General features: G+C 37.3%; 1 protein-coding gene across 3 annotated transcripts in view; it reads left to right on the top strand.

The window, feature by feature from the left end:
• The window catches only part of LOC122703381, a 227,991-nt gene extending 209,721 nt beyond the window's left edge, over nucleotides 1-18,270 (top strand). For 2 of the 3 annotated variants that reach the window (XM_043917639.1, XM_043917638.1), the window contains 2 exons: nucleotides 11,292-11,453; nucleotides 18,119-18,270. In XM_043917639.1, the coding sequence (XP_043773574.1) occupies nucleotides 11,292-11,453; nucleotides 18,119-18,137 (181 nt within the window). In that variant the 3' untranslated portion in view covers nucleotides 18,138-18,270. The remainder of the gene's footprint in view (nucleotides 1-11,291; nucleotides 11,454-18,118) is intronic. The other variant, XM_043917637.1, reaches the window with a different exon arrangement.
• Nucleotides 18,271-26,771: the final 8,501 nt, after the last annotated feature.

Below are 26,771 nucleotides of genomic sequence, written 5' to 3'. Positions count from 1 at the left end.
ATTTCCCTGTCTTGTACAATATATCCTTGTAGTTTATTTTATGCATGGAAGTTTTTACCTTTTAAAGTAAGATACTTTTAAAATAATCAATAGAAACTAAGGAAACCTAAATAAAGTGTGAAATTGGCACTAACAAATTTGAAAACACACAATCCCTACTACATTATCTGTAATGTTGAACTTAGTAAGACTTAAAAATGCTTAAACATTTCTGTCAAAGGAAACAGCAGTTATCAATGGGAAATCATGTGAGATGTCTTCAAAAGACCATTCTTATCCACTAACCAGTGTTTTAAAAGTCTATTTCTTAGGACAATATGAATTGAAGATTTTACCCTTGTTTACCTGACCACCCAGATGTCAAGTCCCAAACCCTAGCAAATGGTGAAACAAGTTTTTTTTTTTTTTTTTTTTTAATTTGCTTCTGTTTGTCAGACAAAACCAAGTTGGTGTTGAGGAGAGTCAAAGAGATTTAAAAAAATGATTTTTTCCTCTTTCTTGATGAACTCCATGATCCAGTCTTTCCTCTAGCAAATTATCCTCTCTATATTCATTTTGCAATGACCAAAAAAGGAAAAACATCATGAAGGAGTCTCAGCCTTAACTTTTAATTTCCTGGTTTTTGTCAGTTTATGTCACAACATTAATTTTATTTCCACAAAAGAGGAGGGTTGCAGGTAATTAATATCTCTTCAGTACTCCTCCCAGAGGAAAAATACCCCATCATTAACACTGGGTTGTTAAAGAACAGGACAAAAGAAAAGTGACTCTGAGATGTAGGAAGAACTTTCCCCACATGTCACTACACACACAGGAGGGGCCTTACTGGACTTGGTTGGTCGTCAGGCACTCTTACTTGCTAATTAGATAACATCCCAGCCTGTGCTGTGATGCTGAGTATGTAACCCTTTTAGAGACCATGTTACAGTTTGGTGATACTTCTACAAGTAGGAATTTCTTGCTTTCTATTCCTCATTTCCCCATTCTTTATGTCTAAATGTTGTACACCTGAAAATTGGATTTGATGGCACTTAACCAAATTCTTAGAGGCATTTTCCTCCTCCTCTTTCTGAATTCAAAAAGTCTGAGCAAAGTCATATGTAGAAGAAGTGCAGGGTCCTCAAACATTTAAAAAATGCTTTCAAATGAAAGGGGAGTGTGTTGGTATCTGCCCTGTCTGTAATCTGCAGCCTTACAAGGAGACAAAGAAACTCTGGCGAGTCCCTACTATAGTTTCAATGAAGATAGGATGATGGTCCTTGAAGTAAGTATAAAATAATTGTATGTAGGGGCTTATGCAAAAAGGCTTTGTTCCTAAATACTGGAAAGGCAGTCACCCTGAAACAATGGGGCAAATTAGCATGCAGCCAGCCCCAGGCTCTTAGCTACACACACAAGCACACACACATGCACGCACACACACATGCTCACACTCACAAGCTCACAGTGACTGATGCTTGGTGCTTGCTGGGAGGTCAACAGTAAGAATCTTTCTTGGGAAGGCAGCATGTCAGATTTCAGACACTTTCTCTACAAATGGGCTTTCACTGCTCAAAGGAGGGGGGGTGTTCTGATCCAGATAATAAAGTCCATTTACATGAAAAGATGCCGCTTTCAGTGACATGATTAATTTCGGAAATACCTGGCATCTGAATGAAGCTGAGACTTCAAGAAATGACTGATGATGAGAAAAGATAATTAGGCAAATGTCAAGAGTTTTGCTTGGTGACTGAGGGGCTGGCCCATCTAGGTTATCCTATATTCACTCCAGATGGGAATGAAAGGCCTTTGTGGGAAGTTGGGGATGATCAACCTACGGTCACAGAGAAACTCGCTTTAGCTCATGTTTCTCTGGGTTTGGCTCCATCACGACCAGTGGGCAGTCGATGCTTACCTTCAATGACTTGTCAGAGAATCCCAGACAAAGCTTGCCTTGTTTATCCATGAGGTCCGAAAAATGTAAATTTATCTTGCCTCACATGTCATTTGTTCAAAAGTGACCTTTCTGTTCTAAGCCTTTTCAAAAATCTCATTGACTTCTCCCCTCTAAAAGGAGAAAAACAGAAAGGGGGAAAAGCCAAACACCATTTAATACTCTGCAGAAAGGACTTTGAAGACAAAGGCTGAAGTGGGAAGTAATGCAAATGTACCCCCACCCCCAACACATTGTTTTCGAGCCCTTTCTTTACGGTGTTTTTTTTTTTTTTTTTTTTTCCCTACTATTTTTTTTTTTTTTTTTCTTTCTGTGTTGAATTGGAGAATGTTAATGACTGGAGATTAGTGACCTCCACAGGCACAGGGTAGAGTTGACAGAAAGCAAGCCACCCCTAGTGGACTGATGGAATAGTTCTCCAAAGCAATTTTTAATTTTTTTTTTTTTAACATATTTACTAATTTGACTGTACTGGGTCTTAGTTGGGACATATGGATTCTTTAGTTAAGGCATGCAAACTCTTAGTTGTGTCATGCAGGATCTAGTTCCCCATCCAGAGATGGAACCCCAGACCCCTGTGTTGGGAACATGGAGTTTCAGCCCGTGGACCACCAGGGAAGCCCCTCCGAAAGAACTTTTTAGAACATTACCTTTAACCACCACAAGAGAGAGGGTGGTTCATTCCTTACTTTTTCTGTCTGGCAGTACAACTTAATTCCTCCAAAAAGATAGTCATTACGGATGAAAGTTTTGTAGATACACCGAGGACCATAAGTGATTCTTAACAACGCTAACCTCTCTGCTCTACTCTTTCTTTTTCCACCTGATTGGTATTTAAAGGAGGAAAGTGCCTCTCTCTGTGACATGACAAGTGCCTTCCATCTCTAGGCAATGGAACTCTTCCAGGAAGAAAGGAGATGATCCAGAGGATAATTCTAGCTAGCAATTGAGGCCTGAGTCTCCCCATTTAGGTTTCATCTGATATTAACCATGGTTGCGGTGATGACAGAGGATGAGATGATTGGATGGCATCACCGACTCAATGGACATGAGTTTGAGTAAACTCCGGGAGTTGGTGATGAACAGGGAGGCCTGGAGTGCTGTAGTCCATGGAGTTGCAGAGAGTCAGACATGACTGAGAGACTGAACTCAACTGAACCATGGTGCTGTGAGTTGAATTGTGTCCCCACGGAAGGTGCGTGTTAGTTGCTCACTATTGTCCAATTCTTTGCAATCCCGTGGTCTATAGCCCACTAGGTTCCTCTGTCCATGAGATTTCCCAGGCAAGAATACTGGAGTGGGTTGCCATTCCCTTCTCCAGGGGATCTTCTCAACCCAGGGATTGAATCTGGTTCTCCCACATTGCAGGAAAATTCTTTACCACCTGAGCCACCAGGAAGATAAGCTGAAATCCTAACTCCCAGTACCTCAGAATGTGACTTTCTTTGGACGTAGGATTGTTGCAGATGTAATTTTTTTTTCCATTTATTTTTATTAGTTGGAGGCTAATTACTTTACAGTATTGTAGTGGTTTTTGTCATACATTGACATGATCAGCCATGGATTTACATGTATTCCCCATCCCGATCCCCCCTCCCACCTCCCTCTCCACCCGATCCCTCTATGTCTTCCCAGTGCACCAGCCCCAAGCACTTGTCTCATGCATCCAACCTGGGCTGGTCATCTGTTTCACCCTTGATAATATACATGTTTCGATGCTGTTCTCTTGAAACATCCCACACTCGCCTTCTCCCACAGAGTTCAAAAGTCCATTCTGTACATCTGTGTCTCTTTTTCTGTTTTGTATATAGGGTTATCATTACCATCTTTCTAAATTCCATATATATGCGTTAGTATACTGTATTGGTCTTTATCTTTCTGGCTTACTTCACTCTGTATAATGGGCTCCAGTTTCATCCATCTCATTAGAACTGATTCAAATGAATTCTTTTTAACGGCTGAGTAATATTCCATGGTGTATATGTACCACAGCTTCCTTATCCATTCATCTGCTGATGGGCATCTAGGTTGCTTCCATGTCCTGGCTATTATAAACAGTGCTGCGATGAACATTGGGGTGCACGTGTCTCTTTCATATCTGGTTTCCTCAGTGTGTATGCCCAGAAGTGGGATTGCTGGGTCATATGGCAGTTCTATTTCCAGGTTTTTAAGAAATCTCCACACTGTTCTCCATAGCAGCTGTACCAATTTGCATTCCTACCAACAGTGTAAGAGGGTTCCCTTTTCTCCACACCCTCTCCAACATTTATTGCTTGTAGACTTTTGGATAGCAGCCACCCTGACTGGCGTGTAATGGTACCTCATTGTGGTTTTGATTTGCATTTCTCTGATGATGAGTGATGTTGAGCATCTTTTCATGTGTTTGTTAGCCATCTGTATGTCTTCTTTAGAGAAATGTCTGTTTAGTTCTTTGGCCTATTCTTTGATTGGGTCATTTATTTTTCTGGAATTGAGCTGCAGGAGTTGCTTGTATATTTTTGAGATTAATCCTTTGTCTGTTGCTTCGTTTGCTATTTTCTCCCAATCTGAGGGCTGTCTTTTCACCTTGCTTATAGTTTCCTTTGTTGTGCAAAAGCTTTTAAGTTTCATTAGGTCCCATTTGTTTATTTTTGCTTTTATTTCCAGTATTCTGAAAGGTGGGTCATAGAGGATCCTGCTGTGATTTATGTCAGAGAGTGTTTTGCCTATGTTCTCCTCTAGGAGTTTTATAGTTTCTGGTCTTACATTTAGATCTTTAATCCATTTTGGGTTTATTTTTGTGTATGGTGTTAGAAAGTGTTCTAGTTTCATTCTTGTACAAGTGGTTGACCAGCTTTCCCAGTACCACTTGTTAAAGAGGCTGTCTTTTTTCCATTGTATATTCTTGCCTCCTTTGTCAAAGATAAGATGTCCATAGGTTCGTGGATTTATCTCTGGGCTTTCTATTCTGTTCCATTGGTCTATATTTCTGTCTTTGTGCCAGTGCCATACTGTCTTGATGACTGTGGCTTTGTAGTAGAGTCTGAAGTCAGGCAGGTTGATTCCTCCAGTTCCATTCTTCTTTCTCAAGATTACTTTGGCTATTCGAGGTTTTTTGTATTTCCATACAAATTGTGAAATTCTTTGGTCTAGTTCTGTGAAAAATACTGTTGGTAGCTTGATGGGGATTGCATTGAATCTATAGATTGCTTTGGGTAGTATAGTCATTTCGACAATATTGATTCTTCCAATCCATGAACACAGTATATCTCTCCATCTGTTTGTGTCTCCATCTGTTTGATTTCTTTCATCAGTGTTTTATAGTTTTCTATGTATAGGTCTTTTGTTTCTTTAGGTAGATATACTCCTAAGTATTTTTGTTGCAATGGTGGATGGGATTGTTTCCTTAATTTCTCTTTCTGTTTTCTCATTGTTAGTGTATAGGAATGCAAGGGATCTCTGTGTGTTACTTTTATATCCTGCAACTTTACTATACTCATTGATTAGCTCTAGTAATTTTCTGGTAGAGTCTTTAGGGTTTTCTATGTAGAGGATCATGTCATCATTGCAGATGTAATTAATGAAGATAAGGTCATGCTGGGGTTGAGTGGGCTCTTACTTCAATATGCCCAGTGGCCTTATAGGAAAATGATGTGAAGACACACGGGGACACGACTATGTGACTCCAGAGAGAGAGAGAGAGATTAGAATCACAGTGTTACAAACTAAAGAAGACCAAGGATCAATGGCCACCACCAGAGGCTACAAGGACATCAGGAGGGATTCTACCCTCTAGATTGCAGAGGGAGCAAGGCTCCACTGACACTCCAGTTTTGGACTTCTGGTCTCCAGAACTGTGAGATGGTCAATTTCTCTGTGTTACTTGGTTATTGCAGTCCTAGGAAATGAACATAATAGTTCTATAATTCAACATCACAGGCTTATAAAGAACTGCAAACCTTCTCTTTTGTTTTTGACTTAAACCCTTACAGTCTTACTCCAATTCCATCATCATAGGCAGAAAGTGTTTACTAAGAGACAGTGGCACCTGTCATAGATCATGAAAGAAGTATAGCTCCATACTAACCAGAAACAGAGAACCTGTCTCCTCTTTAAACATACTCCTAGTCTGTGTAAAATTGCTCATCAGTGTCATGGAGCTCCCCCCCCCCAGCCCAAACCAGTGCTCAATATTTTTAGTGAAACATTGCAGGTGAAGGACATTGTGTGCATGATAAGACGCTTCAGTCATGTCTGACTCTTTGCAACCCTATGCACTGTAGCCCACCAGGCTCCTCTGTCCATGAGATTCTCCAGGCCAGAATACTGGAGTGGGTTGCCATATCCTCCTCCAGGGGATCTTCCCAACCCAGGGATCGAACCTGCATCTCTTATGTCTCCTGCATAGGCAGGTGGGTTCTTTACCACTAGCACCACCTGGAAATCCCATAAAGTACACTGAATGCACTTTATGTACTTCATAAAATGTTCACTACTCTATATTATAAAACATTAAGGCATGAGGGGAGGAATAAACTTATGTGTCAGCCAGTTTTATTCCTTTGGAGAAAATACATTAAAATATATTCATAGCAAATATGCGGGGTCTTTGACTACATCTGTTTCTACTAGTGGGATAAAGCTGGAATGAATTGAAATTACCCATTATATGGAAATTTCTACCCCAAAAGGGGAAATTTCATCATCTCAGTATAATTTTAAAAAGCTATTTACCTAAAATAGTAAAGTACTATTAGTACTATACTAGTAAATAATACATATAACTTGGTATGAGTTAATTTCCTTCAAGTTTTCAAAACTAGCTTTAGAAATCACATCGCTTAGTGGCAGTTTTGTGCAAATGACAAATGAAAACAAAATGCTTTCATATTAGCAAATGAAAACAAAAAAGGTTATTCTACTCTTTATAATTCATTTATATTACACAGAATAAACATATTTACTGAAGTATGTCATTTCCTTGATTTTGAGTGTTTGCTACTGTTCAAGCCAACTATTCTGAAAGTTAAACAATTTTAAAATAAAAAGATGCTTTTTGCTTCGGGGACTAGAAGTTTGCAGAAATGGGAGAGGGTCCCACAATCCAAATACAATATGATCATGTTGTCCTATTTGCTTTTAATCATCCATAATTCCTGAGACACTTAACATTTTATGTTTAAATATTATCACGGTACAAAGCTTTTCCCTTGCTTGTGCATAATTTCATCTAGAAATTAATATCTTCCACTCATAATGCATCAAAAACTAGAAACATTTTCCATCCTTAATGGTGTAGGAATTAGTGTAATTTTAAAGCACTCAAGGATATAATTATTTACATGTACTAGAAATATTAACTAGAACTATCTGATCAAGGTATGTGAAAGTTGGAGTGAAGCAAAATATTCCTTGAAATTATAGATGGAAAGCTATTATAATGTTGCTTAAAAAGAAATAATTAGGCTATGTCAGCATTCCAGATAATAGAAAAATGTGTTCCTGGAATCCACTGAATGTTAAATATTTCTTTTTTTTTTGTAAAATACTTGAAGATTATTTATTTTCTGTTGAAGTTAATATGTAAGTAGATATGGATTTGGTATTGTTGGAAGTGATAGAAAAAAATAGATGAAGTTTTAATTTAATAAATGTGTTGCCAGTTGTGCTAAAATTGAATGCAATGCATGTATGTCATTTACATGCATATACAGTTGTAATATTTTTATCATTATTATGAAGTGTGCTTAGTTTTATAAATGCATCTGCTCATTGTGATGATTCCTGTGCTCAGCTTAAATGGAGTTATCATTTTTCTTCTTTTGTTTATAAAGGTATGGTTTATATTTCATGTGTGATTGATTATATTCCTGGAAGGTCTTGTGATTAACAATATAGTATTTTTTTTTATTGAGTTATTTCACACACAAATGGCAAGGCCTAAAGGGTATTCTAGGTTTGCAAGATTTTTCTAATATATGTGTTCTATATTAAAACTGCTAATTAGTGCTTTTAAACAGTTCAACACTGAATTGTTGGAAGGCACCATATCAGGGGCTAATATAAAACTGTTTATGTGAAAGGAAATATAAAATAAGAAGGTGTTAAACCCAATACAAATTGAGTGGCAGAGGGTTCCCACCAGTGTTAATTTTCTGTTTTGTCTCATTTAAAGTTGAGATGCCTGTGTTAGCATTGTGATGTGGGACACACTGTACATATAGATAGACTGAAATGTGTCAATTTCTGAGTAGCATTTGTCTGGCAAAGCAGTCAATGGGGAGTTTAATCAGGAAATAGTGTTTCCTTAATGACACTAGTTTTTATTTTTAATGGAAGGGCATATGGATATGTACATGGATATATATACATATACACATATATGTATATATGATTTTATGTATGTTGATTATACAAGATGTGTTAAAAGTTCCTATTCTTGCTATGCATGTTCATGAGCTTTTTAATAGTATTTTGATATGCTTGTCTAACAGGCAATAATTCATTAATGGAGTTCTTAATTTCTCAAGGTAATTTCACAACTGAAGTTCAATGTACATGAGTTGAAATCAATCCAAAAGTCTCAATATCTGAAGTTGAATTTTATTCTCAGTATTATGAATGAATCGAATCAGAGGAAACCTTAAGTCATCTATTTAAATCCAGCACTTCCAGCTTCTACACAGATATAGCAGTGAGAAAACTTTCCTCTTAAATGCTTCCAGGGAAATTTACAGATTGCCCTCATCACCCTCACCAAAGTTTTTTTTTTAATAATTAAATTTATTATTAATTAAAGTATAATTGTTTTACAATATTGTGTTTGTTTCTGCCAAATGTCAGCATGAATCAGCCATAGGTATACCTATGTCTTCTCCCTCTTGAACTTCCCTCCCACCTCCCTCCCCACCCCACCCCCTCTAGGTTGTTACAGAGCCCCAGTTAAATTTCCCTGAGCCACACAGCAAATTCCCATTAGCTATGGTAATAGATATGTTTCCATGTTACTCTCTCCACACATCCCACTCTCTCCTTCCTCCCTGCACCTCATGTCCATAAGTCTGTTCTCTATGTCTGTGTCTCCATTGCTGCCCTGCAATAGGTTCATCAGTACCATCTTTCTATATTCCATATATATGTGTTGATATATGATATTCGTTTTTCTCTTCCTGACTTACTTCACTCTGTATAATAGGCTCTGGTCTCACCCACCTCTTTAGAACTGACTCAAATATGTTCCTTTTTGTGGTTGAGTAATATTCCATTGTATACATGTACCACAGCTTCTTTATCCATTCATCTGTCGATGGGCATCTAGATTGCTTCTCTGTACTAGCTATTGTAAATAGTGCTGCAGTGAACATTGGGGTATATGTGTATTTTTCAATTTCCCCACCGAAGGTTGATGATTGGTTTCAAGGGATGACTTCTTCATCATTTCTATACTTCTCTGGCCAGTCTACTTTATCTCAGATGAAGCACAGAGGGAAAACTGGACAGCTTTCAAGAAAGAATTTTTATTAGTTATCATCCCTTATTGCATGAAAACACACTAATTTCAAATAGGTATTCTGTCTAGCTTTTCCCCTTATCATAATGCCTTCTACTATTCTCTATTTAAGTGCTTAGTGTTAAAAAAGGGGTTTTGAGTTGTTTCATTTTTAGTGTTTTGTTTTAAAAACTCTGTTGTTCTTATAAATATGAATACTTGGGAATTTCATAATGCTGGGTGTGAAAACTTTTATTTCTTATACACATTCAACTAGATTTTGGAAATATCATATGACCACATGCTGTATCTTTAAAGTGAAAAAAGAAATTGTCAATAAATTCTTGGCAAGTTTGATTAATAAAAAGGAGAGCAGTCATAAATAAATGTCAAGAATTAAAATAAGACATCATTACAGACTGTTTGGCTTTGCAAAACAGAAGACATAGAGCTACTTTATGGCAATAAGATTGAGAATCTGAATTATATTAATCACAAAAATTTCAAAACATATTCAACCTGGCAAAAGATGAAATAGAACATATAAATGGTCCTAGATATGGCTCAGTGGTAAAGAATCTGCCTGCAATGTAGGAGACCTGGGTTCAATCCCTGGGTTGGGAAGATCCCCTGCTATAGGAAGTGGCAGTCCACTCCAGTACACTTACCTGGAGAAGTCCATGGACGAAGGAGCCTGGTGGGCTACAGTCCATGGGATCACACAGAGTCAGACATGACTGAAGCAAATAAGCAGCAGCAGCAGATATAGTCATACTATTGAATCTGCAATTTCAATACTATCACACGTAAGTCTTTTGACCTGGATGTCTTCACTGATCAATTCTTCCATAAATTTAAGGAAGAAACAGCACCAATTATGATGGCTCTAAGCATATTAAAAAGCAGAGACATTACTTTGCCAAAAAATGTCCATCTAGTCAAAGCTATGGTTTTTCCAGTAGTCATGTATGGATGTGAGAGTTGGACTATAAAGAAAGCTGAGCACCAGAGAATTGATGCTTTTGAACTGTGGTGTTGGAGAAGACTCTTGAGAGTCCCTTGAACTGCAAGGAGATCAAATCAGTCTATCCTAAAGGAGATCAGTCCTGAATATTCATTGGAAGGACTGTTGCTGAAGCTGAAACTCCAATAATTTGGCCACCTGATGCAAAGAACTGACTCATTAGAAAAGACCCTGATGCTGGGCAAGATTGAAGGTAGGAGGAGAAGGGGACGACAGAGGATGAGATGGTTGGATGGCATCACCGATTTGAAAGTTCCAGGAGTTGGTGATGGACAGGGCAACCTGGCATGCTGCAGTCCATGGGGTTGCAAAGAGTCGGACATGACTTCGCAACTGAAATGAATTTACAGCCCCGCCAATAGTGTTGAAGCGTTCCCTTTTCTTCACACCTCCTCCAGAATTTATTGTTTGTACATTTTTTGATGATAGACATTCTGAATGTTATGTGGTGATACCTCATTGTAGTTTTGATTTGCATTTCTCTAATAATTAATGGTGGTGTGTATCTTTTCATATGCTTTTTTCACCATCTGCACATATTGTTTGAAGAAAAGATTATTTAGATCTTCAGTCCATTTCTTAAACTGGGTTTTTGTTGGTTGTTGTTGTTTTTATATTGAACTGCAAGAGTCATTTATATATTTGGGGGATTAATCCCTTATTGGTCATTTCATTTGCGAATATTTTCTCCCATTCTGTAGGCTCTTTTTTCGTTTTGCTTATTGTTTTCTTTGCTGTGCAAAAGCTCTTAGGTTTAACTCAGCCCCATTTATTTATTTTTATTTTCATTATTCAGCATTCACGACAGTAAGTCCCTGTAACTGGCAGACCTGTCCCATGACTCACCTTCTCTCTCTCGTGTGTAGTGTGTGGGACTGCTGTCTGGAGGAGCAGAAGAGGTGGCGGGAACGAGCCACCAAGACCAGCATCTTCATAGGCACCTTCCTCCTCTGCTCTGGGCCCTATGTGATCACCAGCTTGGTTCCCAGTAATGATGCCCAGAATAAAACTGTTTCAGGAAAAATGTGGTCAGTTCACAACTCAATATGTTCTCTCCAAATGGACATGATGCATTTTGAGCTTTAAGAAACGTTGACAAAGTTTTTTGTCTTTTGTGGGGACAAAAGGCAACTTACTAAGGAGAAAAAGCTAAGCCTAGGAAACCTCTGTGAAACCCTCCCCTGCCCACTGCCACCACCCCATCCAGCCACTGCCTTGGCTTTCCTTTGTGAAAGAAGGAGACATCCTAAGCCAAGCTCAGAAAACATGCAAACATACTGTCATTTCATTTCAGCACACATTTCCTCAGCATCTTCTCTGGGCAGAACATGAAAGAGACCCTGCAGAGGAGGTGTGGCCTGGTGAGGTCCTGCAGGAGAGCCCCTGTAAGGGTGACATGACCCTGTAGATATGACTATCCCACTTGGATGGAGCACCAGGACAAGACATCTGACGGGGTAGCATCCCAGACTTCTGAGGCAGGAGTGAGTGAAGTGGGCATGGCTATGCAGGGGGGCAATTCCATCAGAAGGGACAGTATGGGCCAGGACTAGAGCCTTGCATGGGAGCCACCTGTCACTGGTCCCACTGAAGCAAAGCAGTTGAATGTGACTTGTTCAAATTGAGATGTACTGTAGGTATGACCGGAGAAGGAAATGGCACCCCACTCCAGTACTCTTGCCTGGAAAATCCCATGGATGGAGGAGCCTGGTAGGCTGCAGTCCATGGGATCATGAAGAATCGGACACGACTGAGCGACTTTACTTTCACTTTTCACTTTTATGCATTGGAGAAAGAAATGGCAACCCACTCCAGTGTTCTTGCCTGGAGAATTCCAGGGATGGGGTCGCACAGAGTCAGACACAACTGAAGTGATTTAGCAGCAGCAGCAGTAGGTATGACATGCATGCTGGGTTTCCAAGGCTTAACACAACTACACACACACACACACACACACACACACACTCACACACACACATCTAATATATATATGGGATTCCCTGGTGGCTCAGCAGTAAAGAATCTGCCTGCAGTGATAGATACACAGGTTCTATCCCTGGGTCGGGAAGATCCCCTAGAGAAGGAAATGGCAACCTGCTCCCCTGGAAAATCCCATGGACAGAAGAGCTTGGCAGGCTAGTCCACAGGGCAGCAAGAGGCGGACATGACTTAGCTACTAAACCAAAGAGGTGGCTCAGAAAATATTGCTGTGTTTTACGTTAAAGAGTGTTATGCATAATGTTTCCCTCTAAGTTTTATTGTGTCTGGCTTTATATTTAGAGCTTTAATCCATTTTGAGTTCTTGTGTGTGATGTTCTAATTTTATTCTTTTACATGTATCTACCCATTTTTCCCAGCACTACTTATTGAAGTGACAATCTTTTCTCCATTGTATATTTTTGCCTCCTTTGTTATAGTTTAGTTGACCACAGATGTATGGATATATCTCTGGACTTTCTGTCTGGCTCCAGTGAATCTATGTTTTTGTTTTTGTGCCAGTACCATACTGTTTTGATGACTGTAGCTTTGTAGTATGCTCTGAAGTCAGTCTTTCCTTTCTCAAGATTGCTTAAAAAAAAAAAAATTGCTTGGCTATTTAGGGTCTTTAGAACAGGAAGAAAAAATGTATGCTGTGGTTGCTAAGATATATGGTAAGAATGAACTTTTCATTTGTGAAACTGTGAAGAAGAAAAAAGATATTCATGTTAGTTTTGCTATTGTCACATCTCAAACTGCAAATTTATGGCCAGAGAGCATGGTAGGTGCTTAGTTACATTGAAAAAAGCATTAAATTGTACAATAAAATATTCAGAGAGAGAGAGGGAGACTACATTCACGTATTTTTTATTTTATTATTATTGTTGTTAATTTCTTACTGTGCCTAGTTTGCAAATTAAACTTTATAGTAGGTGTGTATGTATAGGAAAAATCATGGTATGTGAATAGTTTGCTACTATCTGTAGTTTCAGGCATCCATTAGGGTTTTGGAACAAGTCCTCTGCAGATAAGAGGGAAGTACTATGCTAACAAAAGTGAAATAAAATAGCATTTCAAAAGAATTAAAAATTTTCCAGTACCTAAAAAAACATACCAAGAAGAGATTCAATATTTCTATACTAAAATCTTCAGAACATTCTTGAGAGATATTAAAGAAATAGAGGAACAGAGTATGTTCACAAATTAAAATTAATTTCCCCCAGATTGATTCATAGATTTGATTCTATCCCATCAAAATCTCACAGAAACTATTGTAGAAATTGACAATATGATTCGAAAATTTATAGTTGAAGCAATGGCTGAAAGTAGTGATGATGATCTTAAAGAAGAATTTAATATAAAGCTAGAGTAAGTAAGATAGTGTGGTATTAACTGAAGAATAAGTAAATAAAAGAATAAAAAGTCTTGAAAGACAAGAACTCGTACACATACACATGGTCAATTTCTCAGCCAACAAAAATTTCAAACATAAAGCAAAGTGGAAGAAGTTTACAGTGAATAATACCACCTAATTCTGCTATTGTCATTTAACAAGACTTGCTTATCATAGATTTATTCATCCATCCAACCATCATATATTTTAATGCATTTAAAAGTAAATTACAAGTGTTAGTTGTACTTCCTTTTAAATACTTCAACATTGGTACCATTAGCTAGAGTCTAATATTTCCTTACAGTTCTTTACTTCTGATACAAAATTTACATATAATGAAAATGAACAATTAAATCTGCTGAAATTTGACAAATACATATACCTATGAAACATAATCCACTCAACTTATACAATAGTTTAATTATATCCGAAATTTTCATTATGCCCTTTCCCAGCCAATTTCTTTCCCATTCCCCAGATACAACAAGAATTAAGATTTGTTTTTGCCACAGAGACTTTTCTTGTTCTAATATTCCATATAAATAGAATCTACTGTGTCTACTCTTGTGTCTAGCTTCATCAACTCAGCATGACACCTTTAAGATCTATCCATATTGTTTCATGTATTGAGAGTGTGAAGTAATCACAGTTAGTTCATTCTTCTGTTCATGGACACATGGGCAGTTTCAAGTTTTTGGATGTTATGAGTAAAACTACTATGAGTGTTATGTCTCTTGTGGAAATATGATTTAATTTACCTTGTATAAACATGGAATATTGGAATTGATGTGTCATAGAGTAGGCATATGTGTAGTTTTATAAAAAACTGCCAGAACTTTTCCCAAAGTAGCTGTACCATGCTACAAGCTTCTCCAGTAGCCAGTCTGGGATATAAAGGAAGTAGAAAGAAAATGTAGGGAACATACTACCACGTCTTGAGTCTCAAGTTCCCTAGCCAGTTTGCCTTTTTTTTTTTCTCTACCTTTCAGTGTCTTCTTATATATAACACTTAAGGGTTTAGCTGTACTTGAGGAGGAATAGGGAGACATATGTCAACTTCATATTGTTTGGAATAAAAAAATGTGTCACTATTTTCATTTTATCCTGAACATGCTGATAATAACTGGTGGCAGGGATTGTCAAATGAGTCCTAATACTCTTGACTTTTTGCAGATGTAGGTGTGATAGAGCTTGACATGAGTTTGAAGACAGAAGACTCAGCAGTCTGAGTTGATGACTATGAGGAATTGTCTGGTCTCTGTCCCATGGGAAGATGCTTTGAAAGAAAAGGGCTCAGATCACTGTTGAAGAATGCCAGATGAAAGGAAGGGCACATTGGCAGTTTGCAGCATGGGTAGCTCAGAGCAATGACAGATGAACAAATTGGATGGACATTTGTAAGCAGTTCCTGAGGTGTTCAAGGCATAGTTAAGTGGCATTTTTCTGAAACCAAGAGAAAGGTAAAAATAAGAAGGTATGGGCAGCTACAAAGTAAATGCCCTTAGTTGTTGAGATGTGATACAAGAATGAGTACTCCCCCTATCCCCATCTAAATGGCCTGCCCTTGTCTTCAGTAGTCACAGCTTCAGCTGGAGAGGGACCTGAGGTCCCTAAGAAAAAGCCCTTGGGATAGAAGTCAGGTATAATCAGGGCAGGTGCAATGCTTGGGGAGAAATCTGACATGGAGCACAGGTCAGCCTCGAGCAAAGCAGTGAAGAGTTGGAGGAAACATATAAGACAAGGAAACAAAGGGAATTATATTTTGGAATTAATAATGAAGGCACTTTTACAAAAGAATGGCAAAAGGGAGGGCGTTTTTAGTTTTTAAGGGAGAATAGGAAAGAAGAGGGCTAAAATGAAATAAAGACAAATGATAAAATTAAAGCTTTTAGTATACATAGAACAGAAAACACATTTTCATCAGCATAGATGTCTTCCTTTTATAGATTTTAGTTATTTCCTATCTATCTACTCATAAATCACTTCTCATTTTACCTCTAATGTGCTACCTTATTAGGGAGGTGACAGAGGATGAAATGGCTGGATGGCATCAGCGACTCAATGGACATGAGTTTAAGGAAACTCTGGGATATGGCCAAGGACAGGGAAGTCTGGTGTGCTACAGTTCATGGGGCCTCAAAGAGTCAGACATGACTTAGTGACTGGACAGCAACACTACCTGATTGGTGTTTGTGTTCTGATTTATAGGAGTGTGTGCTGGTTGAGGGCAATGCATATCTGATACAAAGTCATTTGTCAATTAGGGAAAATACATTGTCACATATATATAGTCATAAATATATTTGATGTGCCAATCTTTTTAGAATTTTGATTTAGTATATCACTAATCTATTTTCCCTATTTCATTAAAAATATACTGGAAATAACATTTGCTTCAACCAATGTGTGTGCGTTTTTTTAGGGTTCGTTTTATCCCTGTCTCACTTTGAAAGTCGAATATACTTAAAGGAGTCTGCATGTTGATTTGCTAATTTGAGATATTTAGTCATAACTCCCTAGGGCATCTTAATGGTGTTGCTTTCCAAGTTACCAGGTAGCTGCCACTAAAGTGTGGCGTGTTGCTTTTCTTCTCAGGTTGATGCACTACACTTGGAGATTAGATGGCTTGCTGAGTAGAAAAGTTTGGGTGTCATGTAATGCTGCCGGATAAACATGGCAATGTGCCCAGGAGCATCAGTCTTATGTGAAGCTCTGAAAGAAAGAGTTGGAGGAGTAAATGTGATTTTGCATATACAGACAAATTAGCAGAATTCCATTTTCCATGTCACACTATGTTGAATTCTTCACAAAAACACAGAAAGTAGAACACTTATGTATAGTGAATACCTGCAAAATGTAGTACTTTGGCATTGTGCACTCACTACATTGGGTTTCCCAGGTGGCACTGTGGTAAAAAAAAACCCACCTGCCAGTGCAGGAGACTCAAGAGACACGGCTTTGATCCCTGGGTTGGAAAGATCCCTTGGAGTAGGAAACGGCAACTCCAGTATTCTTGATTGAAAATTTCCATGGACAGAGGAGCCTCGCATGTTACAGTCCATAGGCTGCAAAGAGTCAGACACACTGAGACCGCATGAGCATGTATTCATTACATTGGTGTTGCAGATTCCTCCAAAATAACTGAGGATGATATTGAGGGAGGTCGCAGAACTATGACTTAGGCCCAGATATCTATCTCCTGATATAAGCAACTAGAAGGGGAATTTTTTTGGTGGGTCCCAGAAGATTTGCATGGCTAGGATTTTAGGAACATGAGTTTGTCCCCTGAGATCATGTATATTTAAATTTGATTGTACACATGCAAAATGTTTCCCATGTATTTGTTCAACTTTCTGCTATAATTATACTCAAATGTTTGTTTGCAAACATACTCCTATTTTTAGTTCTATTTCCCTCCACAGCGAATTCTTTGGTAGTACAAAAAAAAAAAAAACAAAAACCTGATAACTCTAGAATTTGCAGGCTATTTTTATTTGCCTTTTAAATGTTTAATAATGTAAACACATTTGGAACATAAACTTACCCACAACTGTTGAAGGTAATTCCTCAATAATCAAAATAATGAGAGAAATTTAGAACTCTTGGAAACCACTGAGGCTATGGCAGGTAGTATTTTCCTGCCTGATGATCCTAACAACAAACTTGAAGAGGCTGATAAAGCCCACTGAACAACAACTTGAGAAACTGTAGTCAAGATAAATAGCAGTCAACCTAAAAAGTATGTGATGTATTTAATTGCTTTTTAATATTTTTATTTTCATGGGGTGGCAAATTGGTCCACACTTCCGTATTGCCTGAGAAACTTCTGAGTAAAAACAATGACACATTGAACCTATAGATCAATTTTGGGAAGAATTGATGCTTGCCTTATCCTTATCAAGTCTAACTATTAACATGATATATGTTTTCATTTATTTAGGTTTTATAGATAAAAACCAATAAATAGATTTATAGATCTGTAAATCTTTATAGATTTATAAAGATTTCAGAATACAAATTCTGAATATATTTTGTTAGACTTATATTTAGAATTTCATTCTTTTGAGCTATTGTAGTAGGTACTTTTTAAGAAAATTTGTATTTCAATTGTTCATTGCTCAGGTATATAAATACTATTTATTTTGTTTGTTGACCTAGTATTTTGCTAATTTGCTAAACTCATTTATTATTTCTAGGAGCTTTTAAATGGATTCTTTGGCATTTTCCATGTATAGAAGCATGTTGTCTGTGAATAGAGATAGCTTTATTTTTTCCCTTTAAATATGTATGAATTTTATTTCTTTTTCTTTTTTTATTGCACAGGCTAGGAACTTCAGTGTAATATTGAACAGCAACATCATCTCAATGGAACATGAGTCTGAGCAAACCCCGGGAGATAGTGAAGGACAGGGAGCTTGGTGTGCTGCGGACCATGGGGTTACAAAGAGTCTGACAGGACTGAGCAACTGAATGACAACAAAAATGTTGAGAGAGGGCTTTCTTGCCTTTAAAGCAACTAATCTTCCACCATTCTTAGATTCCAATTGTACACACATTAGGCTGTTTGATATTATCCCACAGTTCTTAGATATTCTGTTCCTTCATTTTTACACTTTTTCTTGTGATTCAGTCTGAGTAACTTCTATTAACCTACCTTTAAGGTCACTGATTCTTTATTCAGTCTGTCAAGTTTACCTGAAGTCACTGCTGAAAGCATTTTTCATCTCTCTTACTACATTCTAGTTAATAACATTTCCATTTGAATCTTTTTTATAGTTTCTTCAGTGTTGAAATTATCTACCTGGTATTTCATGTTTATCTTTTCTAGTAGAGATTTTAATATAGGTATAATAGTTATTTTAAATTCTCTGATATTTTTAACATCTGTTCTATATGTAAGTATGGTTCTATTGATTGTATAGTCTCTTGACAATTGACTGGTTTTTATTGTTTTTTTTTTCATTATATTTTTTTGTTGAAAACTAGAAGTCATATGTAGAATACTAGAAGCTGAAGTAAATAGTTTTTATGTATGGAAATGGACACAATTTACCTTTAATAATGTTTAAGTGGCTCCACAACTCTCTTTTCAACCTAAACGTGTTCTCCACAAATTTGTTGACATTCTGAGCAGATTCTTTCTTTCCTGTATGTCTCTCTCTCTCCTAAGCACGTGTTCACATCCTGTTACTCCCTCCAGCACTTGTCTCTCTTTAGATTTCAAGCTAATTAGTTCTGTGACTACAGTTGTCAAATGGCATCAACAAAAGTTGTGAGCTTGCAGTTTGTTTGTTTTGTTGTTGCTCTTGCAGTGGTGAATTACCAAGCAGTGGTTTGTATGTGTATCTTTTATTTTTTTGAGAGTTAATAAAATTAGATTATTCAAAAATATTTAATACCACGGTTCAAAGGTCAAAGATTATTGAAATGAGAATCTCACTTTCACTCATTCCTCATCCATCTTATCCCTTTCTCTCCTTCTAACTTTTAATTTCAGCATTTATGAAAAAATATCCAAACCAAGCAAATTAATGTGGATATACTATTTTTATCCCTTCCTTTCTTATAACAAATTTTTTGCTCCTTACTTTTTCCCCTGAAGATCTTTTCTAACAGGTTCATAGACGCCTTCTTTATTATTTTCACAGCTGCATGGTATTCTTTGTGGATATATTATACTTTATATAATATATAACATATATAATATGTGTAATATGTAATATATGTAATAGTATATAATACAGTATATACTTTATATAATATATAGCAGTGGCCTATTGCTGGGCATTTAGGTTGTTTCTAATCTTTTGATATTAGGGATAACATCACAATGAACAATCTTGTAGATATATTATTTTCTTATATGTTCAGATTTATTTCTAATACAGATCTCTAGAAACAAGATTTTTAGAACAATTTTACATACTATTGTCTGATGCTCCACTCCTTCTTTGTCACAAATTTGGCTTTTTTCTTCATAAAAGTGAAATTCCACTTTATATTTCTTTTCATTAGTGAAAATAGGTACTAACATAGGTCTTTTATAAAAGTAAAGTGGTGTAAAGGAAACTTTAAAAAATTAGGAGATACTTGTAAAGCTTCAATGAACTTGGGAATGCAGATATTTTCCTTCAAGATTCTGATTTCAATTCCTTTCAATAAATATTCAGAAGTGGATTTGCTTGATCATATGGTAGTTTATTTCTTGATTTTTTGAGACATGACCATACTGAATTTCATAATCAGTCAGTCAGTCAGTCAGTTCAGTCACTCAGTTGTGTCCGACTCTTTGCAACTCCATGAATCACAGCATAGTAGTTTCATAATAGCTGTAACCAATTTGCATTCCCAGTATATCAGGGACCCTTTTCCTCCACATCCTTTCCAACAATTATCTTTTTTTTTTTTTTTTTTAAAGTGATAGATGTCTAGAGTAGTTCTAATTTGCATTTTCCTGATGGTTAGTGATGTTGAGCAACTTTTCATGTGTCTGTTGACCATCTCTTACCCTTTTTGATGAAATCTCTATTCAGCTTCCTTGTCCATTTTTTAAGTGGGTCTTTTTCTTTTTTTTATTGAGTTGTAAGATTCTTTTTACTTTAGTTACCAATCCTTATCTGATATACGGTTTAGCAAATATTTTCTCCTATTCTGCAAATTGTCTCTTCATTTTGTTGATGAAACATGACTATTTCTAATAGTAAATTTAACTTATAAATATATCTGTGGGTGCTGGGATATTAAATTACAGAAGGCTTTTGATCGACAGGTATAGGATTTTTAAAACATTGGAGCCGACATTTAAAAATTGAAAGCTTTCAAGTTTAAAAAATTCAGATTTTCAGTTTCTGTTGGGAGATCAGAATCTTTGTCCACTGGGCCTTCATTCTTGCACGGAAGTGGTTACCTAGTACTGAGGAGCAGCTACTCCCTTCAAAAGTGCATGTGTGTTTTCTTCCTCAGTAGGGTTCACCCATGTTATTTCAAAAATGATGGCAGATATATGTGTGAGTGTATGCATTTAATTACCGTGCATTTACTTTTAAACTTATCTATGCAAGTATAAGGGCTTCCATGGTGGCTCAGCAGTAAAGAATGTGCCTGCCAATGCCTGCTAATGCAGGAAACATGAGTTTGATCCCTGGGTCAAGAAGATCCCCTGGAGAAGGAAATGGCAACCCACTCCAGTATTCTTGCTTGGAAAATCCCATGGACAGAGGAGCCTAGTGGGCAACAGTCCATGGACTCCCAAAGAGTAGAACATGATTGAGAGAATAAGCAACAACAACAACAACAATGTGTGTATAAACATATGTTTATATGTTCAAAGAAAGACTTTCTGTTAGGATACACATCACAGCAAGCTATTGTTGCAATGCACTCCTCCATGTTATATGTACACCTGCATGTGTCATTCATTGATGATGACTAGTTAGTCTTTGTTATCATTTAAGCTTTCAGTCACTTTTTAAGATACTACAGGAACTCTATGAATGATAACTAACCTCTTTAAAACCTCTTTATTTATTTATTTATTTATTTTAAAATTTTTTTTTTTTGTCATACATTGATATGAATCAGCCATAGATTTACACGTATTCCCCATCCCGATCCCCCCTCCCACCTCCCTCTCCACCCGATTCCTCTGGGTCTTCCCAGTGCACCAGGCCCGAGCACTTGTCTCATGCATCCCACCTGGGCTGGTGATCTGTTTCACCATAAATAGTATACATGCTGTTCTTTTGAAATATCCCACCCTCACATTCTCCCACAGAGTTCAAAAGTCTGTTCTATATTTCTGTGTCTCTTTAAAATTGATGTTTTAAAATTTTATCATCTGGAAATTGTTAATACAGACTGAAAACCACAATCACAGAAAACTAACCGATCTGATCACATGGACCACAGCCTTGTCTAATTCAATGAAACTATGAGCCATGCTGTGTAGGGTCACCCAAGATGGACGGGTCTTGGTGGAGAGTTCTGACAAAATGTGGTCCACTGGAGAAGGGAATGGCAAACCACTTCAGTACTCTTGATTGAGAACCCCACAAACAGTATGAAAAGGCAAAGAGACAGGACACTGAAAGATGAACTCCCCAGGTCAGTAGGTGCCCAATATGCAACTGGAGATTAGTGGAGAAATAACTCCAGAAAGAATAAAGAGATGGACCCAAAGCAAAAACAATACCCAGTTGTGGATGTGACCTGTGATAGAAGTAAAGTCCCATGCTGGAAAGAGCTATATTGCATAGGAACCTGGAATGTTAGGTCCATGAATCAATGCAAATTAGAAGTTGTCAAACAGGAGATGGCAAGAGTGAACATCGACATCTTAGGAATCAGCAAATTAAAATGGACTGGAATGGGTGAATTTAACTCAGATGACCATTATAACTACTACTGTGGGCAGGAATCCCTTAGAAGAAATGCAATAGCCATCATAGTCAATAAAAGATTCTGAAATGCAATACTTGGATGCAATCTCAAAAATGACATAATGATCTCTGTTCATTTCCAAGGCAAACCATTCAATATCACAGTTATCCAAGTCTATGCCCTGACCAGTGATGCTGAAGAAGCTGAAGTTGAATGGTTCTATGAAGACCTATAAGAACTTTAGAAAATAACACCCCCAAAAGACTTCCTTTTCATTATAATGGACAGGAAAGCAAAAGTAGAAAGTCAAGAAATACCTGGAGTAACAGGCAAATTTGGCCTTGGAGTACAGAATTAAGCAGGGCAAAGGCTAATAGAGTTTTGCCAAGAGAATGCACTGATCATAACAAACACCCTCTTCCAACAACACAAGAGAAGACTCTACACATGGACATCACCAGATGGTCAATACTGAAATCAGATTTTTATAGTTTTTGCAGCCAAAGATGGAAAAGCTCTATACAGTCAGCAAAAACAAAACCAGGAGTTGACTGTGGCTCAGATCATGAACTCGTTCTTACTTCAGACTTAAATTGAAGAAAGTAGGGAAAACCACTAGATCATTCAGGTATGACCTAAATCAAATCCTTTATGATTATACAGAGGAAATGACAAATAGATTCAAGGGATTAGATCTGATAGACAGAGTGCCTAAAGAATTATGGACTGAGGTTTGTGACATTGTACAGGAGGCAGTGATCAAGACCATCCCCAAGAAAAAGAAATGAAAAAGGCAAAATGGTTGTCTGAGGAGGCCTTACAGATAGCTGAGACAGGAAGAGAAGTGAAAGGCAAAGGAGAAAAGGAAAGGTAAACCCATTTGAATGCAGAGTTCCAAAGAACAGCCAGGAGAGATTAGAATGCCTTCCTCGGGGATCAATGCAAAGAAAGAGAGAAAAACAATAGAATGGAAAAGACTAGAGATCTCTTCAAGAAAATTAGAGATAAGAGGGAAATTTTCATGCAAAGATGAGCACAATAAAGGACAGGAATGGTATGGACCTAACAGAAGCAGACGATATTAAGAAGAAGTGACGAGAATGCACAGAAGAACTATACAAAAAAGGCCTTCATGACCCAGATAACCAAGATGGTGTGATCACTCACCTAGAGCCAGACATCTTGGAATGCAAAGTCAAGTGGGCCTTAGGAAGCATTACTAGGAACAAAGCTAGTGGGGGTGTTGGAATTCCAGTTGAGCTATTCAAATCCTAAAAGATGATGCTGTGAAATTGCTGTACTCAATATGCCAGCAGATTTGGAAAACTCAGCAGTGGCCACAGGACTGGAAAATGTCAGTTTTCATTCCAATCCCAAAGAAAGGTAATGCCATAGTATGCTCAAACTATCGCACACCTACACTCATCTCACACGCTAGCAAAGTAATGCTCAAAATTCTCCAAGCCAGGCTTCAACAGTACACGAACTGTGAACTTCCAGATGTTCAAGTTGGATTTAGAAAAGGCAGAAGAAATAGAGATTAACTTGGCAATATCTGTTGGATCATTGAAAAAACAAGAGAGTTCCAGAAAAACATCTACTACTGCTTTATTGACTACGTCAAACCTTTGACTGTATGGATCACAACAAACTGTGGAAAATTTTTCAAGAGATGGGAATACCAGACCACCTGACCGGCCTCCTGAGAAATTTGAATGCAGGTCAAGAAGCAACAGTTAGAATTGGACATGGAACAAGAGCCTGGTTCCAAATCGGGAAATGAGTACATCAAAGCTGTATATTGTCACCCTGTTTATTTAGCTTATATGCAGAGTACATCATGAGAAACGCTGGACTGGAAGAAGCACAAGCTGGAATCAAGATTGCCTGGAGAAATATCAATAACCTCAGATAAGCAGATGACACCACACTTATGGCCGAAAGCGAAGAACTAAAGAGCCTCTTGATGATAGTGAAAGAGGAGACTGAAAAAGTTAGCTGAAAACTCAACATTCAGAAAACTAAGATCATGGCATCCAGTCCCATTACTTCATGGCAAATAAATGGGGAAACAGTGGAAACAGTGGCAGACTTTATTTTTTGTGGCTCCAAAATCACTGCAGATGGTGACTGCAGCCATGAAATTAAAAGATACTTGCTCCTTGGAAGAAAAGTTATGACCAACCTAGACAGCATATTAAAAAGCAGGGACACTACTTTGCCAACAAAGGTCCAAATAGTCAAAGCTGTGGTTTTTCCGGTAGTCAGGTATGAATGTTATATTTGGACTATAAACAAAGCTGAGCGCTGAAGAACTGATGGTTTTGAACTGTGGTATTGGAGAAAATTTTGAGAGTCCTTTGGACTGCAAGAAGATCCAACCAGTTTATCCTAAAGTAAATCAGTTCTGAATATTCATTGGAAGGACTGATGTTGAAACTGAAACTCCAATACTTTGGCCACCTGATGTGAACAACTGACTCATTTGAAAAGACCCTGACTGGGAAAGATTTAGGTGGGAGAAGAAGGGGATGACAGAAAATGAGATGGTTGGATGGCTCATCGACTCAATGGACATGTGTTTGAGTAAACTCCGGGAATTGGTTATGGACAGGGAGGCTTGGCGTGCTGCAGTTCATGGGGTCACAAAAAGTTGGAAATGACTGAGTGACTGAACTGAACTGAATACAAGATTCTTACATTAAAGGTATATAACCTAAACTATATTTAAAGGGCTCTTCTCTGTTGCCTGGTATAGTGTATGATTGTCTGTTTTATTTTATCCATTTATATTTTGTGGAATGTTCACTTGTATAGGAGCTTCTACTGTTATCATTAATTCTTTTTGCACACATTGGTAGCTGAGCTTTATATAATGATCTTTGTCCTATCCAATCTGACAAGCTGTGATGTACATATATAGGATAGATTTTTAATCTATATATATATTTTATAATTTATAGTAACATATAATTTTATAAATTAACTGTCTGAAGCTCAGAGTTTTTTCTTGGTTTTGCAATATTTATTTACGAGAAATCTTTTGTGCCATACAAGCAAAGAAGTCACAAATAAAGATGGCAAGTTAAGAGAAGTTGGGCACTGTATGCATCAGAGAGACTGGGGTTGGGGGGAAAAGATACATGTAAATAAATTTTACATATATTTAAATCTAGGAGGAATATTAACAGTTTGGAAGGTGCAATGAATAGTTCTCTGAGTCCTGACATTTTAAGAAATAAACCTAAAGATCTAGATATTCAAATAATATGACAGTTATGAAAATCCAAATAGAAATTGAATAGATATCCTATTAATTCTTGCCATCAAAACACTGAATTACTAAAGTGAAAGTGGTGGTGAGATTTCCACCAATTTTATTCACTGCTAATTTAAGTATTACTAACAGAATTCATCATTATTATGAAGGGTCCAAGGTGAGACAAAAGGAAAAGGAAACAAATTCTTATGATATATGCAGAACCTCTCTTTGTCTGCCAAGGGTGGACAGATTGTAATTACTGTTTAACATAATACGCATTTAACATTCTTGGATGGCTTTGTTGTCGTTGTTATTTTTGTACCATCTTTTATCTTGGTGTGGACTTCTTGTATGGTATGTTGGAAATGTTTCCTGCAGAGAGAAAAAGGCAAATAGAGTCTTATTTAATAAAGAGTTTGTAACAATACATGTTTACAAATGGCTTATTTTCAGATGGACAGGTGAAAGGTGCTATGTAAGTGCCAAGTATGATTATCTGTCTAAATCTAGCTGAGTGAACAAATCTTTTTAATGCCCATTTTAATGACACAATTGTCCCATATGGTAGACTTCAAATGCATAAAACAACCCTGAGTTAGTATGTTCCCTGGAGAGAACCAGAGTGTCCAGGTGTGCCATATTTTAAACTCAGAGTGAAATTAAGAGACAGCTTTTCAAAATGCAGGCTCAAACTGCCACCCAGACCAAGTAAATTTCTCTCTTCATTGTTTCAGACAACACAGGGCTATTTCATTAATGAAACAAAACCATGTTTTATCTACTGAAAAGTAGGTCCTAATCATGTTATGATATCTGGGCCTATATGGATTTTGGTAAGAGGAAGTTCTCTGGCACTAAGGTACTGGGATTGGATTATTTACATAAATTTGATTAAGTTTGGTAAAGACTTGAGTTGAGTATGTTTCTGGGGAAGGCTGATTTTGTAAGATGGTGTTTAATGGTGTTTTTTAGGTCTTGATGCATCTTGTTCATGATGGTTCAAAGCTCCTCACAGCCTTTAACTTGGCAGATGGCAATAAGGCACGGGAAACAAGGTCTGCTAGCTTTGAAAATCATGGTACATTCATAAAATCAGAACTGGTTTTAAGAATGTCTGATGTTTGAGACAGCTGTTTTTTCTTCTTTTGCTTTGTATTTATTGTTTAAATGGATCCTTCTTTTTATGATTGATGTAACCCTCCTCTTGCAAAATAACTCAAGTGTCCTATGTGGCATCTTGGGGAAGCCAAATAGTAGTATGACCATGAAGGACAGCGAGACAAAAGTCTGAGAAAGATTGTGAGACCACGGTGCTGGCTTCTTGGTGGAGCGTCT

This window comes from Cervus elaphus, chromosome 11, assembly GCF_910594005.1.
Source record: "Cervus elaphus chromosome 11, mCerEla1.1, whole genome shotgun sequence".
Taxonomy (NCBI): domain Eukaryota; kingdom Metazoa; phylum Chordata; class Mammalia; order Artiodactyla; family Cervidae; genus Cervus; species Cervus elaphus.
Note: the sequence above shows the minus strand (reverse complement) of the source record. Positions and strands in the feature narration are given on the sequence as shown.